This window comes from Gymnogyps californianus, chromosome 3 (genome assembly GCF_018139145.2).
Source record: "Gymnogyps californianus isolate 813 chromosome 3, ASM1813914v2, whole genome shotgun sequence".
Lineage (NCBI taxonomy): Eukaryota > Metazoa > Chordata > Aves > Accipitriformes > Cathartidae > Gymnogyps > Gymnogyps californianus.
The window spans coordinates 65,938,995-65,958,130 of NC_059473.1; the positions used below are offsets into that span (position 1 = coordinate 65,938,995).

General features: G+C 45.0%; 1 protein-coding gene across 1 annotated transcript; it reads left to right on the plus strand.

Moving 5' to 3' along the window:
• The first annotated feature begins 4,834 nt into the window (after positions 1 to 4,834).
• On the plus strand, positions 4,835 to 7,782 carry CCN2 (cellular communication network factor 2). The gene is given in 6 exon segments (XM_050894541.1): positions 4,835 to 4,949; positions 5,050 to 5,272; positions 5,423 to 5,563; positions 5,566 to 5,673; positions 5,906 to 6,117; positions 6,445 to 7,782. Coding segments are annotated over 6 exon segments (1,032 nt in total). The 5' UTR covers positions 4,835 to 4,898; the 3' UTR covers positions 6,742 to 7,782.
• The last annotated feature ends 11,354 nt before the right edge of the window (positions 7,783 to 19,136 follow it).

Below are 19,136 nucleotides of genomic sequence, written 5' to 3' on the forward strand. Positions count from 1 at the left end.
CCATAGTTTACGGCAGAGCAAACTCCATTTGTTAAGTGAAGCCCCTAATCTGGTGAAGTCTTAATTAAACATCGATGTCTCTCAGCTTGGGGGAAAAAACCCGCAAAACCTCAAAATTTACACTGACAGCTCCTGAGAGAAGCAGGTTGAAAAACTGAAAATAAAATCACATGCATTTTAGAATAAGCAGATCTGATTCATTCCTGCCCACATAAGCCATGACAGAGTGGGAGGAAGCATTCCTCCAGCTGTTTTCCACGTGGTTCCTCTAAGAGACGGACCTCAAAGGATTTCTGGTGGATGTTCTGAATCAAGTCCCTGGCCACGTTTCCTCTCCAGCCAGTGACACTTACTTTTTATGAACTGTTAACCATTTATAGGACAATTGTCAAAGGAGTGGTTAGTGACTCACTGCAGTCCTACACTAGTTGACTTACTACTGCAAGAGGTTGCGAACCTCAGTCAAATCTGAGAAATAAACAACTAAGAGTCTCTTCCCTTCTTACTCCCCTTTGTGAGCTGTGGAAGGGCTCTGCGCTCCCCCACAAAAACTCAGGACACAGCCAACTTCTGCACAGATGTAGTGAATGCTGCTCCCTACAGTGCTGACAAGATCTATGGCAAATTTTTCAGAATAGAATCAGATAAACTGAACCTGAGGCTCCGTAGGTAAAGGACCTTTGGCTTCATGCTACTTATAATCTCTCTTTTGTACAAATAGTTTTACATGTGCTTTGAATACTCATTTACATTATTCTACTTCCAGTAATCACTTCGCTGCTTTAAGACCACACACATTCATAAAAACTCCAGTTACTTTTTAAGAATGAAGCCGAGAGCTTAAAGCAGCATTCTCAGTGACTCTAGAAGTAACAAAATACTACATGTTAGAACATGAAGAACATAAGTTCAAATAACGACGATTACGGAAAACAACAGAACTCAGATCTGCTAATGGGAATCACATCTGATGGTTTTGCTTTGCTCATACTGCTGAGTAGCTTTAGCTCAATGGACTCGGACTTCTCAAGTCCAAGTATTTTGATGGCCAACAGCGCATTCAGTGAATCTGCCCAACTGACGCTAGCAGAGAATCTGACCCAGTATCTCAAGGAACTTGGACTAGGTCCACCAGTTCAGCAGCGAACATTTCCATAGGCCCTATGCCATCCACTGCACCGCCCAGCCTTCTTATTCTGGTTCACTTTGGAGAAGAGCTAATGCCTCTCATTGGTAAGATTAGCTGACGTGAACTGTCACGGCTCCAAAGCGGAAAGCTTGCACCACGTGCCTCACTCTAACAAAGCAACACAAATGGCACAACGTGGATAACTTGCTTGACAGCTCCTGGGAAATGTAGTTTTCTATTTCGCTTTGCCTTTGTTGATTCATGAGCTCACACATCCCTCCAGAAAAGGACGAGTAAAAGTCCAGCAAGTAGTCTACTTCAGAGCACTTTCTATGCCTACAGATACATAGAATAAGTTACCAGATGACTTCTAAGAAAGACAAATACTAGGCAACCACATTCACGATGGAATAAATCTCTGTATTTCTATTCTGTGTCTATTTCTGAGCTAGCAGAGTAAGTCTTGCTTGGAATCTGCATTTTACGCAAAAGCCTACTAATGTAACTTTAACTAGATCTCTCAGGATTTTGAGATATATTTATTACAATTTTTAAGAGATAGCCTGGTAAGCATTTTGGGAAAGGAACTAATTGGCATACTAAACCTGAGGCAAGCCAGAAATGTCTGAAGCCAGTTACAAGCCTATCATGATGATAAACAGCTCAGGGTCCAGATGTCCATATATGGCAAGACTTCCTATAAGACTGACAGTACTGTATGTGCATTGCGTATGGTTGTTGGATCAGATTCACATTCCTCGGGTATGTTTCTCTGGGAGCTTTTGATTTCCGCTTTGAGGGCTGGCTCAGACCTCCAATTGCTCTTATAAAAAAATATCTGTGACTGAAAGTTGAAAATGTGCAAGATTCTTTCTTTAAGTACACAAACACTCCAAGTCTAGCCACTTTCCTGTAGTCTTGCCAGGTTTTCAGTATGTCTGATACCCGATCAAGTGACTTTTGGGGGGGAAGGAGGAAAAAAAAGAAGGAAAAACACAAGAGAGGAATGTAGCATATCCACACCTGTACACTTTACAAGACTTCACCAAAGGAACTATACCAACTGAAGCTGATGTAGACACACACATACCGTATATAGCTGTGTAAACAAGTCTGCAAGGCCGGTGTAGTGAATTCCTAGTTTCAGCAGAAAAAATATACTATCTTAAAAGCATGTGCTATAAAAACACCTGCATGGAAGTCAAAATGAGTGCATTTTAACCATTTTATGCATCAATGCTGAGATGTACTTCTCCAGCGCATGACATATTGTCATCAGAAAGGATAAGCTGAAGACCGATTGGACTCTGAAAGAACTACCTTTGCTTCCAGGTTCCCTTCGCCCCTGTGCATACATACACATGCACAAGCGAGGTACCCGATGAGTCACATCTAACAGAACAGAAACCAAAATGACCAAAAGGCAAACCTGATGGACTCTGAGTCTTACGCAATTTCATGGGCTGGTACAACTTGTAATTCAGTGGGCTAAGGCCCGATTCTCAGTGCTGCAAGACCAGAATTAGTTCTGAAGTCCAAATGCTTATTTAAGTCTTTTTTCTCAGGGCGGCAAGTGGATGGGGCTTGCTGTCCTTGGCCTGCAGTGTGAGGACTTAGGACAGATTAATCCTTTAATTTTGGATTTCCTGGCTTTCTGGTGGTTTGTTACTTTTAAACATACTTTTTTCTGTCAGTGAGATTCTTAGGTTTTGTTTAATAAAATTGTTTCTCTGAAAAAACCTCTTACATGGAAAGTTATAAAACATGTCTAGAGCCTCTCTCTCTCTGATGTTCTCTTACCATATTTAGGCATTTAAAAAAGGCATTCTGTTTACCTGGTTACATTTGCATTTTGGTATGCATGTCATACATAGTTCGGTACACAAATTATTTACCCAGCACTGAGGCCACTGGAGTCCTTCAAGTAAATACAGATTTTTGGAGGCCTCATGGGTTTGGGAACATATATTATTTACCATAACTGTTCCTCTGGGATTTTTTTTTCTTTCAGAGCCAATCTCATTTCTTTTAATGGAGAACTTCAAGTAAAAGAAATGACATCCAAACGCTTTTACCAGCCAAAGTACAGTGCTGGCAGAATATAAATAACAGTTTTACAGTACAATATATCCTACTGGGGCTTTACATGAAAACGTTTCTTTTTCCCTCAAGAATCCTGTGCATACATATTGCTGCATCATAGCGTGGAAGTACGCCTACATATGGAGGGATGGAAAGAAGGTGGGGTATGGCAGTGGGAGAAAGCCTACATGCAAAAGATGGTATCTTTCAAGACATCCATCAGATTTCAGTTTGCCTAATAAGATGCATTAAGCCAGCCTCTCATTAAACACTAACATACTTCTACAGGTCAAAAGCCAAAACGCTGGCATTCCTTGCGTTAAAGCGGAGGTCAAACAACATGACATCACTGAATATTCAAATGACACATGGGGAGGTGGGGGAAGAACCATCCTCCTGGTTAAAAAAAAAAAAAGAAAACCGTAAGAGTTATCTGCAATGATTTAATACAAGCCACAATGCTTAGGTCTTGGGTTCAGTCAAATACAAACCACAACGTTAAGGTTTTGGCTGAGTGCGGTGGCATGCCAGCCTCTTCTTGTTGTAATCCTGGGGTGGACCATCAGCAAGGTTGGAAAGCAGGGATGTGCGAGGAACGTGTTGCTCAGAAATGACAGCTGCACACAGACAGTGGGAAAATAATAGCCACTTCTTCCACGCTTCAGACTCCGTCCGCTGTGCCAAATATTTCAGAGTAAATAGGCACTCTCTCTATTCATAGAGAGCATCTATTAGGGAAGGAACACATTACAAATATTCAGTATGATTCAGTGGTACACAGAGTCAATTTATACCCGGTAGTGTAATTATACCTTTTTTTGGCGGTACCAAAGCTCCGGGACCGTTCGCCGCCGGGCACCGGGCACCCCGAGGCGAGGACCCCGCCGGCCGGCCGGCCGCCCGCCCCCGGGGAGCTCGGCTCGGCGGGCTCGGGCCACCCCCGAAACCACCCGCCTCCCGTCCCCTCTGCCCGGGGGAGGGACGAGGGGCGAGCGGGGAGAACTGAGGAAGGGAAATAACGGATTCCCCCGGCCGCCCCTGGCAACCGCCCCGCCGCCCCCCTCGCCCCTTCCCGCCGGACCCGCCGCCCGCCTCGAAATAACGCGCTGCCGGGGGATGGGGGGGCGGCCGAGAGCCGCTGGCAGCGGAGGTGACTCACATTTAAACAACATCGGGATGAAAAATAAAAAGACGTGAGGGGGGGTGGGGGGGGTGCGTTGGGGGGGGGGGGAGGTGCGCAGACGGAGGAATGCGGGAGTCAGGGGTCAGGGCCGCTCCGGGGCGGCGGCGGCGGCGCGGGGCGGGGCGGGCGGCGCGGCGCGGCGCGCAGGAATGCGCGGAATGTCGCTGTTTGTCCGCGGCCCCATTCAGCCCATTGGCGAGGCCGCGCCGCCGCCGCGTATAAAGGGGCGCCCGCCCCGGCACTCCGCAGTCACACAGCCACCCTCCCGCCGGACTCGGAAGGAGCGGAGCGGAGGAGAGCGGAGCAGCGCAGCACCGAGCAGCCACCCGCCGGCCCAGCGCCCACCGCGACAGGCCCGTCCGCGCAGCGCCGCTGAGGAGAATCGCCCGGCGGGAAACTCTCCTCGCCTCACCTCGCCTCACCTCCCCTCGCCTCTCCGCCGGGCACCCCGACGCCGCTGCCTGCCCGACGCCGCGCCGCCCGCAAGCCGCCGACTGCCGCGGGATGGCCCCCGCCAGCTTCGTCGTAGCCCTTCTCCTGGCCCTCCTCAGCCCGGTAAGTGCCGCCGCCCGCGGCGCCGCCTCCCCTGCCCCGGCCGGCGCGGTCCCGGCGGCGGCCCTGACGCCCGCGTCTCTCTCTCCCCCGCCGCTTGCAGGAGGCGCAGGGCCAGGAGTGCAGCGGGCAGTGCCAGTGCGGTGCGGGGCCCGGCCCCACCTGCCCCGCCGGCGTCTCCCTGGTGCTCGACGGCTGCGGCTGCTGCCGCGTCTGCGCCAAGCAGCTGGGCGAGCTCTGCACCGAGCGCGACCCCTGCGACCACCACAAGGGGCTCTTCTGCGACTTCGGCTCCCCCGCCAACCGCAGGATCGGCGTCTGCACCGGTGAGTGGGGGCCGGGGCTGCCGCCAGCCGGGGCCACAGGGACGGGGTCCCGCCGGGCGGGGGGCGAGGGAAGGGGGAAGCCGGGGCTGCGGCCGGGCCTCGCTGCACCTCCGCCCGCCCGCCTCACCCTCCGCCTCCTGCCCTTCGCAGCTCGCGACGGCGCCCCGTGCGTCTTCGGCGGCATGGTGTACCGGAGCGGCGAGTCCTTCCAGAGCAGCTGCAAGTACCAGTGCACCTGCCTGGACGGGGCGGTGGGCTGCGTGCCCCTCTGCAGCATGGACGTCCGCCTGCCCAGCCCGACTGCCCCTACCCACGCCGGGTGAAGCTCCCTGGAAAGTGCTGCGAGGAGTGGGTCTGCGACGAGGCCAAAGAGCAGACTGCCGTGGGACCTGCTCTCGCTGGTGAGTGGGGGTCCCTCCGTGGACGGCAGCCTGGGGGGAAGGGGCACCCTGCATGGACGTTGAAGGCAGTGGGACGGGTTGACAGAGGGCACGCCGGCAGTGGAGTGCTGCAGTAAGTGGAGTCACCCCACAGATATGTGTGGCTGCCTGAATTTATCTGGAAGGGGAAGAGAGCCTTTAGGAGGGCATGAGGTCAGGCAGTGGTCTCATCATGGTTGTCTGTCTCCTGCAGCTTACAGACTGGAAGACACTTATGGGCCAGACCCAACAATGATGCGTGCCAACTGCCTGGTGCAGACCACGGAATGGAGTGCTTGCTCCAAGACATGTGGCATGGGTATCTCAACCAGGGTCACCAATGATAATGCCTTCTGCAGACTGGAGAAACAGAGTAGACTCTGCATGGTCAGACCTTGCGAAGCAGACCTGGAGGAGAACATCAAGGTAAATAGTCTTCTCTTTATGGATGATCTACTAGGATGCTTCCATCCACTAGCAAAAACCCAGTGTCTTACCAAAAACTGTGCAGTTCTGGCAGGTAGTCAGTTTCAAGTGGTTTACCTTGAAATTTGAGTTTTGCCCCGGTGGCGAATAGTTTACAATTAAATGTCCTTAGTTTTCTCTTGCGCTGTATTATGGCACTATGTAAGACACTCTTGCCTAATGAAACTAGAATAAGGATTAGCGTGTCTGCTTGCCCTTAGCTTGCAAGCTTAGTGCTGTGTGAAAGCCTACCTTCTAAACATTTTGTATTCACTTATATCCTAACAGAAAGGCAAAAAGTGCATTCGCACCCCCAAAATCTCCAAGCCCATCAAGTTTGAGCTGTCTGGCTGCACCAGCGTGAAGACCTACAGAGCTAAGTTCTGTGGTGTCTGCACTGATGGGCGCTGCTGCACACCCCACAGAACAGCCACCCTCCCCGTGGAGTTCAAGTGCCCTGATGGGGAGATCATGAAAAGGAAAATGATGTTCATTAAGACCTGCGCGTGCCACTACAACTGCCCTGGAGACAATGACATCTTTGAGTCTCTGTACTACAGAAAGATGTATGGAGACATGGCATAAAGCCAGAAGGAGACGCTAACTAGATTCTCGACTTGAACTGATTTGCATCTCATTTTGTAAACATGATTCAATAGCACAAGGTATTTAAATCTTTTTTTTTTTTTTTTAATTTCAACAAACTGCTCCATGTGACTTAAGACAATTTTTCTACTGACCCCAAATGGTGGTTTGAAGAAGAAGGTAAAACGGACAGTGGGACCACGGCAAGACACAGCTTCAGAACACGTCGTTCGTGAGGTGGTGTGAAGGGGTTAAGGGAAATAGGCAGGAAAAGCAGATTCAAGCAAATGTTCCCTTAATGTGGTACAGCGTGCTTCACCTAGTAGTGCAATTGAGAAGGAGACGGTTAGCATGTTTGCTGGTGCTGGTTCAGTGACAGCAACAGCTGGAATGCAAACCCTTACCCAGCAAAGTGCTAAGCAGAAGGTGTTCTGTTAGTCAGGACAGTAATGTTTCAGCTCTGACACTCTGATTCGTATGGCTTGGTCAACAGGAATCAGAATCATGTCTATTAGACTGGACAGCTTGTGGCAGTTAATTTACCTGTAACAAGCTACTTTTTATTAATATTGTAAATACTGTATGTATATATATTTGTACAGTTATCTAAATTAATTTAAAGTTTTGTGCCTTTGTTTAATGCTTTGAAATTTCAATGATAGCCTTCTTTTTTGGAACAAGATAGGTAGGATTTAAAGCTTCTTTGACAATGCATTCAAAGCATGAAATAGATACTCTAGTGGAAATTGTTCAGATAGGGCCAAATGGTGAGTTGAGATCAAGATGGAGATTGTTAGAGTTGAGGTGCCTGTATCCTTACAAAGCATTCATCTGGCAAAATACATTCACTTCCACTTTATTGGACAAGTGGCTTTAAGAAAACTGGCTCTTCTGTAGCTCATCAGTCTTTCCACCCGAGCATTTGTTTCTTTCTTTGACTATGGCTCTTTTTGGACAGTTTATTTGTTGAGAAGTGTGACCAAAAGTTACATGTTTGCACCTTTTTAGTTGAAAATAAAGTATTTATATTTTTTATATAAATGGCTTGGTATTTCATTTACCTTTAGTCTTCACTGTTACTTCACATATTCCTAAAAGGGCTTGGCTTTGCACTAGATGAAAGTCAAGTAATGGGTGGTGGGCTCTTTGTCCAGAAGCACATACACTTATGAATATGCTAATGATTTATGGTTACTTATTCTGTTACTAGTGAACCAACTGTAATTTGTTATTCTTGAATTTAGAATGGACGGCAGGGCCAGGCTTGCTTTGCCAAGCCTGGTATGGCATTAGAAAGTGCAGCAGGTTCCTCATGCATCACATGTGGTGGCTTTAAAACGAGCCAGCTGGTCACCATAGTATGCAACTCCTGCAGTAATACACCATGCAACGTGCTTAATTTCATTGAAGTGTTCCACTAGTTAAGATTTGTGTTCAACTAAGGCAAGGAAAATGCTTTTGAAGTATCTGTCTGCATTGAAGTGGCTCCTGACTAGAGTCAAATCCAGAAGTCCAAAATCTGGTAAAATTCTCAGTGAAGAGCTAATGAGTTATATCATAAAAATCACAGAATAATGCAGGTTGGAAGGGGCCTCTTAAGATATTCTGATTTAACCTTCATGCAGAGTAGGGCTAACTTAGATGTGGTTTTACTTGAATTAAGACCTTAGTATGGTATGGTAGACAGAGTGCTGAACTCAGATGGCAAATACATGGGCTATCTTCCTACTTGATGACTGCGGGCAAATCATTTTACGTGACAGTTCAGTCTGTAGTGTCTATTGATTCAAACTCTTGCAGGCCCACAGATGCAAAGTGGTGTAAGAGCTACACATTTTGATAACTGTCCAAACATTCTTCTCAGATAAGCAAAAAACAGTATAAGGACAGTTGTGAGTCACTTGCCTCACCCCGCTAAAGCTAAAAGGAAAGCTTCAGTCCTGTGCTAGGTCCTACATTAATAACACACTTCTTTTGTCCCTTTATTAAGATGAGGGGATTCTTTGAATTTAAAATTAACCTTTGCACTAGAAGCATTAGTTCTTGTTTTCAGAAAAAACGCGTACTCTCCAACAAGAATCCTTTTCAGGCAAACAAGCTCAATCTGGAATTTCCTGGTGGTGAAAGAGTGTTAGCTTACAAAAATGTCCGTCCTTCCTGAGCACCTTCCAATCCCATTGATTTCAGCTAGCATTAGCGGCAAATCAGTGTAACACCAGCTTTGACTAATGATGGACAACAGAGCCCTAAACTAATGGGAAGTCAATGGGAGTCTTGCCAGTGGCCTCACCAGGCTTTGCACAAGGCTGGAGAAGCATTTCCCCTTCCTCTAAAAAATACGAGGAATTCTCCTGGCATGAGGAAGTGGCTTTCTGTGTCCCATATGAAATAGTTTTGGGTAGCCTCTGGCTCTTACACTCCTTGAGACTCTCCAGCATTTTTTCTCTCTCTATTTTTTTTTTTCCCCCCCAGGTTATGAATATGATGCAGCCATTCAGTTCACCCTGGAAACACTTCAAACACTCATACAACCACGAGGACTGGTTGTCCGACTGCTACTGTGGCTCCGCCCCCAAATAGCAAGAAAACTGTCATTTCTAGTTCCAGCAAGGACAGGACGTACGTGGACTTCATTCATAGCCATCAGTATAGAAGCTCTCAGGATCAGAAGAACAGAAAGAAGCACAATATACCTGGCAGGTTGGGATTAATGCCCTTAAGAGATGGGGTGTTTATGGTGCTGCTCAAGCCCGCTCATTAACAGCTCTGCCCTGCGTTCTTTTATGAATTGATATCAGACATAATGAATGGCCATTCCTTATAACATCGATCTCTTGAGCCTCATGACCGGCTCATGAGATTCACTCGGGTTCTGCTCCCAGTCTGCCGCAGCGTGGGCTGTATCTCAGACACCTCAGCTGCACGGCGCTGTGGCCTCCCCTGGCACGCTCCACCCGCTGTGCCTGGCATACAAGGCGGCAGGGCCAGAGAGCAGCAGCAGTGCTCTGGTTTAGGAAGGGCCATCTGTGAGCCCCTTGAGACACCCACAAAGGGGCTCCCCCAAAACAGCTTGGGACCACGACCTACCCTCTGCCTGGTAATGCATTGATGCAGCTGCTTTGCCTGCCATCTGACAAATTATCACACTGCTTCACAGGCCAGCGGAGAAGGACGGAAGAGGCCTCCTGTCAGAATATTTTAATGGTGGTTTGCTGTTGCCACTGTGAATTAAAATAAGGAAGTACGCTGCATATGCAAATCTGTTTAGCAAGTTGTTGCTCTCCCCTGAGCATATCAAGGATCATAAATCTCAGCCATCACTGCATTATAATGATTTGCACTCCTTTTTTTTCCAGGAACACATGTAGTCTTCTGACAGAAGCATGCATTTTATACCGTTTCACAGGTGTTAGATCTCTGAAGGTTTTATCTCTGAAGGTAAAGAAATTTAAATACTTTGTTGTAAGGTCTCCTAGAGGTGTAGGTAGGCATCATACTGTTTGTAAGACTTTCTTTCAAAGGTATCCTGGGAAAAAGGAGCCCTTGTGTGGAATTTATGGCATCTTAAATGATGGTTAAAATGTGGGCCTTTCAACCGTAAAGATGTTTCCTGATTTCAGTCTTTGTGCCTAAGATGCATAGATGCAAGAATAAAAACTCGAGCTGAAAAGTCCAAAGTCACTTGCATGGGAGAGAACATTGGTTCACATTCCTTCCAAAATACCTTGTTTTGGAAGTTTGCTTTTGGATTTTTGCATCCTCAGAAAATCCTATTGTGCAGATGTGCTACTGTACTTTTAAAATATTTTATTCATATATGAAAGTGTATTCATTCAAAATGACTAGCTCCTTAAAATGGATCTCCAGCAATACTACTAATAATACAGTTGGTAAAGGACCACTGTAAAGTCAATACTCATTTAATAAAGGGTACTCAATTAATCATTAGACAGGAATTCAAGGTGGCTGGAGACCAGAGTATCAAATAATTTGTGAAATAACTCTAAGCCATCGTATTTCAGATTTTTGTACCCTAACACTTTTGCATGGATTTGCAGCTTAGCTTTCTAACACAATACAGATGTGAACAACAGACACGGATTATAGCCCTTTCACATATGAAATACGCTCTACTCTCCAGATGGAAATTTGTCAGATTCCTCAGAGCTAAGAAACATCCAAAAGACACTAGTTAAGAAACTCTTCAAGAATGAGCCACTTTTAATGATCCGTAACCACACAGGAACAAATAAGTCTTTGAACAGTATCCAGTTGTTTGTCTCACAAAGACGGGGACTCAGCTGAGAAAACTGACTTTTGGACACCACTAGAAATAGCATACTCTTAACCAGATCATTTGTATTTTTTTCATGTAGCATAGCTTTTTCAGACATCGCACTTGAAGCAAGCACTCGTACTATTACACTGAAAAGGACATTAAATGTAAGAATGAACAGTAATATTCTTACCTAAACGTATAATAATTCAACCATTCTGACTTTGCATCCTACCACCAAAAACCTAAGTTCTTTAAAAACAGTGCTTAAATGTGGCTTTAACTGATGTTATACTATGCCTACATATGGAAGTAGTTAGCAAGGAGAAGTTGGGATGAAATACCAGTGTAAGGCTTTGCCCAAAACCCAAGAAGAATCCGAGAGAGGAAGTAGCTCAGTTAACTTATTTTTCCTCTCATTTTCCACTTTTTTTCCTCCCTGCAGTTCCTTTGATTCATGCCCATAAATGGACATACCAAAAGCCACCACATTCTCACAGTGTTTTTCAGCCTGCCTGGAACCAGGAAATACCAGGAATTTCTTCAAGGAACCTGTTCCCAAACTGTACTAAAGCCTTCAACACATTTAGTGTTTGAACAGAGTTTAGAAGCATGACTAAGGTCCCATCTCCACTGCACGATCCAGCATTGCTCCTGCGTCAGAGAACAACTGCTTGCAGTCATTACCGCTAGCGCTGGCTGTTTCAGCTCTTCTCTGTGCTGGTCCGAGCCCACATCCTCAGAGCAGTGAATTTGGGACGATTCTGAAAAGTCCCCCAGAAACCTCTGACTGTGCATTGTGGCAGCATTCCTCAGCTCCTGTCTGTTACTGGGGCAGTGCCAAATGCAGGAGTATTTACGTTTGCTTAATGGTAAGTAAGTAAATCCAACCCTAATAGTAGTATAATAGTGTTTATGCTGTGAGGAACAAAGCATTTTACAGCCTCGTGAGCAGGACCAAAAGGTTGCTAATGTGGTACTGCCGTGTAAACACAACCCAGTGGTGCCTCCATTCATTACTCAGCCCCATTAATTGGGCCACTGAAAGAAATGCACAATCCAAAGAAATGTTTGTTGTTTTAAATTAGTCCTATTAAAAGCAGGTATTTAACAGCTTTCAGCAGCTAGGAAATATGTTTTCCTGCTCCTGAGCTAAATGCTAAGAACCAGCTTTTCAGCCAGTTTTCAGGACTAAGGTCAGCCTAGCTAATTGACATAACTGCAGTCACACTGGTTTAGACCACCTGTGGCCCAACGTCCTGAGGCTGTACCGTGTCAGGGGAACTGCACCGGGCTGTGTGCCGGGGAGGGCTCCAAGAGGACACAGGCTGGCTCCTGTGGCATTGGCTGGGCAATAAGCACTTGCAGGAGCACAAGTTGCACAAGAAAGTATTCTGTAAACAGCTAAAAGTACAACCTACTAGGGAAGTGATAAGCCAGTGTATCTAGTAAATGAATGTGATGGACAAGGATTCAAAATAGATCTGAAATACTGTTCAAGCTTTAGACGATGTAACATCTGGGAAGGTATTAGCTATAATCTTAATACACTGTGATATGGTATGGTGTTAGTTGTGCTTTCTTAATTACATATTTCTTAAATTATGCAATTAAAAAAAAAAGTCTTTATTCTTAACCAAAGAGGACATTTGATGTCTTCTGATGGGAGATCATTTCATCACAGACTTTGTGATTTGGCACAACAGCACGCTCTGAAGGCACTTACTTTGCCCTAACTCTCAGGCTTTGGTTACACCACATGCGCCAAGCCGTTCACTGATCCAAGAACAGGGGTGGCCCAGCCAACGTCTGTAACGGCGCTCTGCTGTCACACAGCTCCAGCCCCAGGTGGAGAGCCTGGCAGGAGGAGAGGATTGGTAAAACAGCAGAAAACAGATCAGCTAAACAGATGACCATCCCTCGGGGGTTCAGCTTCACAGCCAACAAGAGCAAGACAGAAAGATAATACTGTGCAAAATTTGCACCTCCTTATCTGTGAATCAAGAGCAAGAGAGGAATGTGTATTTGATGAAAAGCATGAGAATAGTTGAGGACCACTATATGCTGTAAAGCCAGGGAGTAAAAGTACACAGTCTTGCTGAGAAAATACTTATTTTCACAAATTTCCAATTTCTGCCACCCTAAGGAAGGTCAGTGTTAGAGTTCATTGATCTCAGTGGAAAAGAGTATTTGTTTTGACTTAATTCTCAAGAACGCCATGTATGCAAGAGAGCAAATGTGCAGAACAATGGAAATACGTAAAAAGTGACATTTGGCCTTTTCCATTTATACATATTGTTCTAATTCTAGGCTTGTTCTGAGGTCAAAAAGTCCAAGGTCAATAAGTTGATCAAGCTTCTGAAATCTAACGTGGTAGGAGTTAATGAAGAAGGCCAGCTCATCTTATCTTGGGAACTGCCACGAGTGTCTCTCAATGGCGATTCCCATGAGCATCGTAGCTATAGTTGCCCATCTGGGGGAATCTGCTCAACTGAGGTTTTTCTTCTGTGTGTGACTCCAAAGATTTTTATCAGATGGCATAGAAATGAAATGTTTCTTTCCTTCCATTGATCCTTCCAGCCACAGCTCCATAGCCAATAAGTAGCCACTTTGGAAAGCACTACATAGATCAGAATGTGTCCCAGCCAGTGATCCCGAATGGATCCCAGCAGTGCTGATGCCTACGAGAAGCCACCTGGGATCAGCATCGCAAGAGAAGGCAACATTTGGCTTTGCTTGCTGTGTTATAGGCTCAGCATTGTTGCTCGTCCTTATGTTCCATAGCAGTAATAAACAGCACTGTAGAAGTGCCATTTTATTTTACAGTTGTTTGATTAGATACCCAACGAAATGCTGTTAGAGAAGAATTGGCAATGTTACCCACCTTCACTTAACAGCCAGAGTACCTGACTCTTAGAGCTAGTCAACATGGGATACATCTAGTGTAAGGATATCCTGTAAAATCTAACGTTACACACACATCCCCATTGTAGCTTTCTGTATTATGTAGTTATTCTCATGAGGATGCCGTTATAATATAAATGTGTCATCTTATACAATATTCCACTCTACAAATGTGAGCATGCTCATCTTACAGTTTGGAAAACTGTATACAACTGGGACTTTTAGTTCTGGCATTTCTGACTTCTGCAAGTATATAATGAGCATGGCAAAGCCTGGAAGTACAGCCAGCCTTTAGAGTGCAAGGATTCTCTGGGTAAAAACTTGTTTTCTGTATGAAGAATTGATAGACTTCCTACATGTAGAAAACAAGCAAGACTCTTCTATCCTTAAGAGTGCTTTAATTTCATGCAGCTGAAAAGCAAATTAGAGATTATTTATGTAATGTTTTCTTTGGCTTCTGCATGGCATTCTCCACAGACCTTATCACAAAACGATTTAGAAACAATATGTATATTTGTTAGCAACCACACACAGACATATATGATGGCCCTCTCAACAAAAATCAGAGGCAAACAAGCATGCTGGCTAATAAAATCTCCTTGTGCTGTATGGTGACCGCTGATTGTGAGAGGCAACAAGTTCTCGTTCCAAATAGTAACAGTTTTGTCTGAGATCTCTCTAAGATTATTTATTAGACTTCATTAATCCAGTTGCTGAATTTTTTTGTGCTCTGTATATCCACACCAGGACAACTTGTGGGCTAGTAGGATTGCACAGAAACAGCATGTCCTTTTAGTGAGAAAAAAAAGAACTGTGCACTGGCACCTGTATTTTGCCTGTCTGCTTCTCCAAAACAAGGAGGAGGAAAAAGTCGGTCTGTCATTTTACTTCATGAGTGCATTTAGATAAAAATTGCTTTTTTGATGAGGCAATTTTGGAGCCTGTCATTTCTGTTACACGACGCTGTTAACAGATGGTGTAGGAAGTACGGCAATATATCCTAACATTTAACCTAGCTAGCACTTAGTGCACCACCTGAACCAGTATCAGGCTAACAGCTCCTCAAACAGCGAATACATTCCGTGCTGGGTACTACACAGGCCCTGTCGGGTCCCAGTCGGCATACGGCTCTGCTGCTGAGGGCCCATCATTTCTCTGCATCACACTGACACCGTGTGGCTGCTCTGCTGCTGCTGCTGCTGCTGCTGCTGCTGCTGCTGCTGCTGCTGCTGCTGCTGCAGCAGCAGCAGCAGCAGCAGCAGCAGCAGCAGCAGCAGCAGCAGCAGCCGCCTCCACCGCCGCCTTGTGCTGCAGGTACAAACTTTGCCTCCGTGTAAATGAAGACAAACGAGTTCGTCATGCCCTTTTTGGTGCTAGGTATTTCGTTTCTCACTTGAAACAGTTTGTGCAATTTTGTTAAGAAGGATGGTGTGAGCTGAGCAGAGACTTGTTTGGAATGTAGGAAATATTTCCTGTTTTCTCACAAAATATTAAAGTAAGAGCTACATAGGTCTGTCTGAGCACCATGCATTACTTAGACATGTGATTATACATTCTCCATATCGTTGTTACCTATATTAAAGCTGCAGAAAATAAACCACCCAGGTGTGCAGTTAAGAATCCTCTGGAACCAGCTGTAAGTCACAGCATGAGGTCTCACTGATCCCTTTCTCTCCTGCTTTGGGCTGCTGCCGTGCTTTGAACAGGCAGCAAGCAGCAGAACAGGAGCCCCTTGCAGACCCTCCCTGGGCATCCTCTGACTTCCCAACAGCACCCATCCATGCTGGAGGAACGGATCACAATATGTCACAATATATCACAATAATTGTCACTAGCAGGTACCCGGAAAAATCATCCAGAACAGAAGGGAGGTTTATTTATTAGAGGTAATAATATAAAAGAGTGTATTTTAAATGTCTTGCTTTTTATTTTGCATGCCTCTTAAAAATTAATCAACCCTCTGAGGTCCAAGTTTTAGGATGAGCAAGGCTTGCTTCTCCTCCTTAGGTGGGTACGGATTCACACATAGGCGATGGGAATCTGTTAGAAATCCGTGAAATTGTCTTATGTAATTGCACCTCTTTTTCCAGCTGACTAATTATGTTACAATAAGCCTTTGAGTTAAATTGTTGAAAGGGAAACTCATTTCCCTCCTGACTTTTTCAAACATGCATAGACAACGAGTCATGTCCATTTTGTGTAGGTTTGGTCTGATGAATAGGACTTTGGGTCTGATGCTCTGGGTCTAACCCAAACCTACTGTAAAAAACCTGTGATCCAGCTCCTTACTTGAGACCCAATTCTGTGAAATGGGTTTGGACATACAAATGGGCAAGAGGGCTGCTGTGCCTTGTCCTCTGGATCCTCTCTACTGCAGCTGGCCCCCCAGCCAAAGTGCGGAGCAGAGTCTGGTGGATGGACACCTACATTACTTAGACTCAAAACAGTGGTAAGAAATGCTGGGTGTTTGTTAGGTGCATATACTTCCTTCATAAAAAAACACTTATGAAGATTTTTACAACAAACAACTTGTTTGAATGACACCTTTATTCAATAGTAGTAGTGATGGACAGGCCGTTCACTGTCTCGTTCACTCAGAACCAGAGATTCACCTGAGATCTGCTTTCATTACTCTGCTCCTTAAAAGCACTGTGCACCTGATCTTCTGCATGAGCAAAGAAAAGAGGCTTTTTAGAGATACATTTCCTCCTAGCCACCTTTCCCAGGTGAACAACTTTTAACAAGGGGTCTTCACAGAACTTCAGACCTTTGCCACTGACTTCTTAACTAACCTGGCTGGAAATGCTCAGTAAGCCTTAGACCTGGCACAGGACCCAGAGGCCTTGAGATATCAGTACCACTGGGTCAGGCAGGCGTCAGAAAAAACTCTTCACTCTCCGAGTGTCAGCCTCCTTCCTGGAAAGGCTTGTGGACAGCCCAGCTTTGTGCTCACCATCAGCCCGGTCCTAACTGACCAAATTCTTCAGCTTCTAAATCTCTCCCAAGAGTTACATCCCGTAACTACCCGTGCACAAGTACTGCTCTCAAGTTGCTGGTTTGAGAATCCAGATTAGGCAAATATTTCCTTACATAGTTTGCTTTACACAGAAATCCCTCTACCCCCTTGTTTTCATGTTAAAGGTGGTGGCTCAGCCAAGCAGGTCAAAGAACATATTCAGGTTAACTTCTCTCCTGAGCACTATATTCCCCTAGTAAGTATTTTGTATTGGGATTCAGCCTTAGCATAGCTGTTCTAGCTGTTTCAGGATGGCTTTGTAATTCTTGCCATCCATACATCTCAACAAAAGCATCACCTACATAAAGTGCCATCTCTTACACCATCAAAATCTGTCATATATATTACGTGTCTGAGAAAACCATCTTCCAAAGGGAGGGCTAAAATCAATGTATGTTCTATTTTCAAAGATGGGGCTTTAGGAAGGTGTTTGCCATCTACCAAGTCCCCAAAATTTATCTTCTTATTAATAGTGGAGAATATTTCCTTTTTACATATTTATCCAAGTCTTTTGGGCCAAAACAGGCTTCTGGTTAATTGCTTTTTCTTTTTTAAAAAGTCATGTGATTGTTCTCAACTAACAGATCCATTCCCTCCAATTCCCAAAGCACTGCCCCTCTTTTGATGTCCTTTCAGTAATGGAACAGTTGCAGTCTTGCTGAAATATCTACAGCTCAGTGATTGTTATGGACTCTGATATTAAGCTCCACATGCCATTTTCTTGTAGGTAGGTCTTTTTCTTGTAATACTTTGGATTGACTATCTTGTCTTTGATGCCAAAAATGTCCATCTTTCCTAAGCTTTATTTTGGCATGAATGACGCTTTGACAAATTGTCATTGCTTTGTGAAGGACTCATTCTGGATGTTGCAGGAGTCTCCACACTTTCTGTATTCAAGGAGCTACATGTCAAGAAGCTATGTGTGTTGAAGACAACTTTCATCAGATGCTGAATCTGAACAGCTGTCACCACCAGTTCTCCCAGAGCTACAGCTATCTATGCCCTCCGATGACAAAGTTATGAAGCCTGCAAGTCGTTTTAACAGATACTCCTGATAAGGACTTAGAGCCAGCTAGTAGGTATGTCTAACAATTGGTGCCTTCTTCCTCAAGGTGTTTTCTGACCTTCCCAAGTTTTCTTGCTTTGCCCTTTATGCATACTGAGAAGTGTCCAATCAAGCTAAAACTCTTCTCTCCTCCATGTGAACGGTGTATCAGTCCAAGTCCTGTCCTCTGGAACTTGAGATCTGCAGCCAAAATTGTTAACTTAATCAAAATACAGTCTTTACCACCCAATCCATTAGCTGACTTTCCTCTGAAGTCATGAGTGTTCACTGTCATAACACCACCCCATCTCTCCAGTTTGAATCAGGCTATTTTGGCTCCAATGTGTTCTGATCTTGCAGTATATGGGGGCAAGGGGTCTGGGATCATGTTTTTGCTGTTTTTTCCTTTTTTTGCAGAACACTATGGACAACCTGGTTTATGCTATGTCAGCTCCAAGATGACATCCATTTCTGCAAGATATCCCAAGAACAATTATTCCCCCCAGTGATGAAGTGGTTGATACGGAGTCACACTGCATTTCTGCTCTGTTGAAGCCAGCAGTGGGAGTTAGCAATGCACATTTTATGTGATTTTAGCTCATTTGTACAAGGAAAGAAAAGCGTTAACATCTGCAGTGTAATTAGTTCCACTGGCATGTCCGATACACAGGATATACAATAATTTATATGAAAAAAACCTTCCTCAGTCATAGGAAGTCATAGCATAACCTTCTTCTGCAGAATTTTTTTGATTCTGTGCACCCCAGTATTTCAGTCTTCCCAGTGCTCTCGTCTCTAAAAATTGTAGTAGGACTATTAGCTAATTACAAGAACGTGAAGTATTTCATAAAAAGCCTAGGAAAGCCCATTCTTTTCCAGGTGGTTTGCCTGGGTTTCTACTGTCCCGGGGCCATATTTCCTTAGAAAATGTACACTGAGCAAAACAGATCTTTTCCCAGTTATCTCAGATCAGACCAGAAGAGGGCCAGATATCACCAGCAAATGCAGCTGCACTCATTATTTGTTCAAAGTAAAACGCATCTATACGTGATTATCAAACTTTGCACCTCCCTAAACAATTTATTCTGAACAGCAGAACCGAGTGTATATCATTCCTTTTTCCAGTGTAAAGAGGCTAGGTACAGTTTCAAACC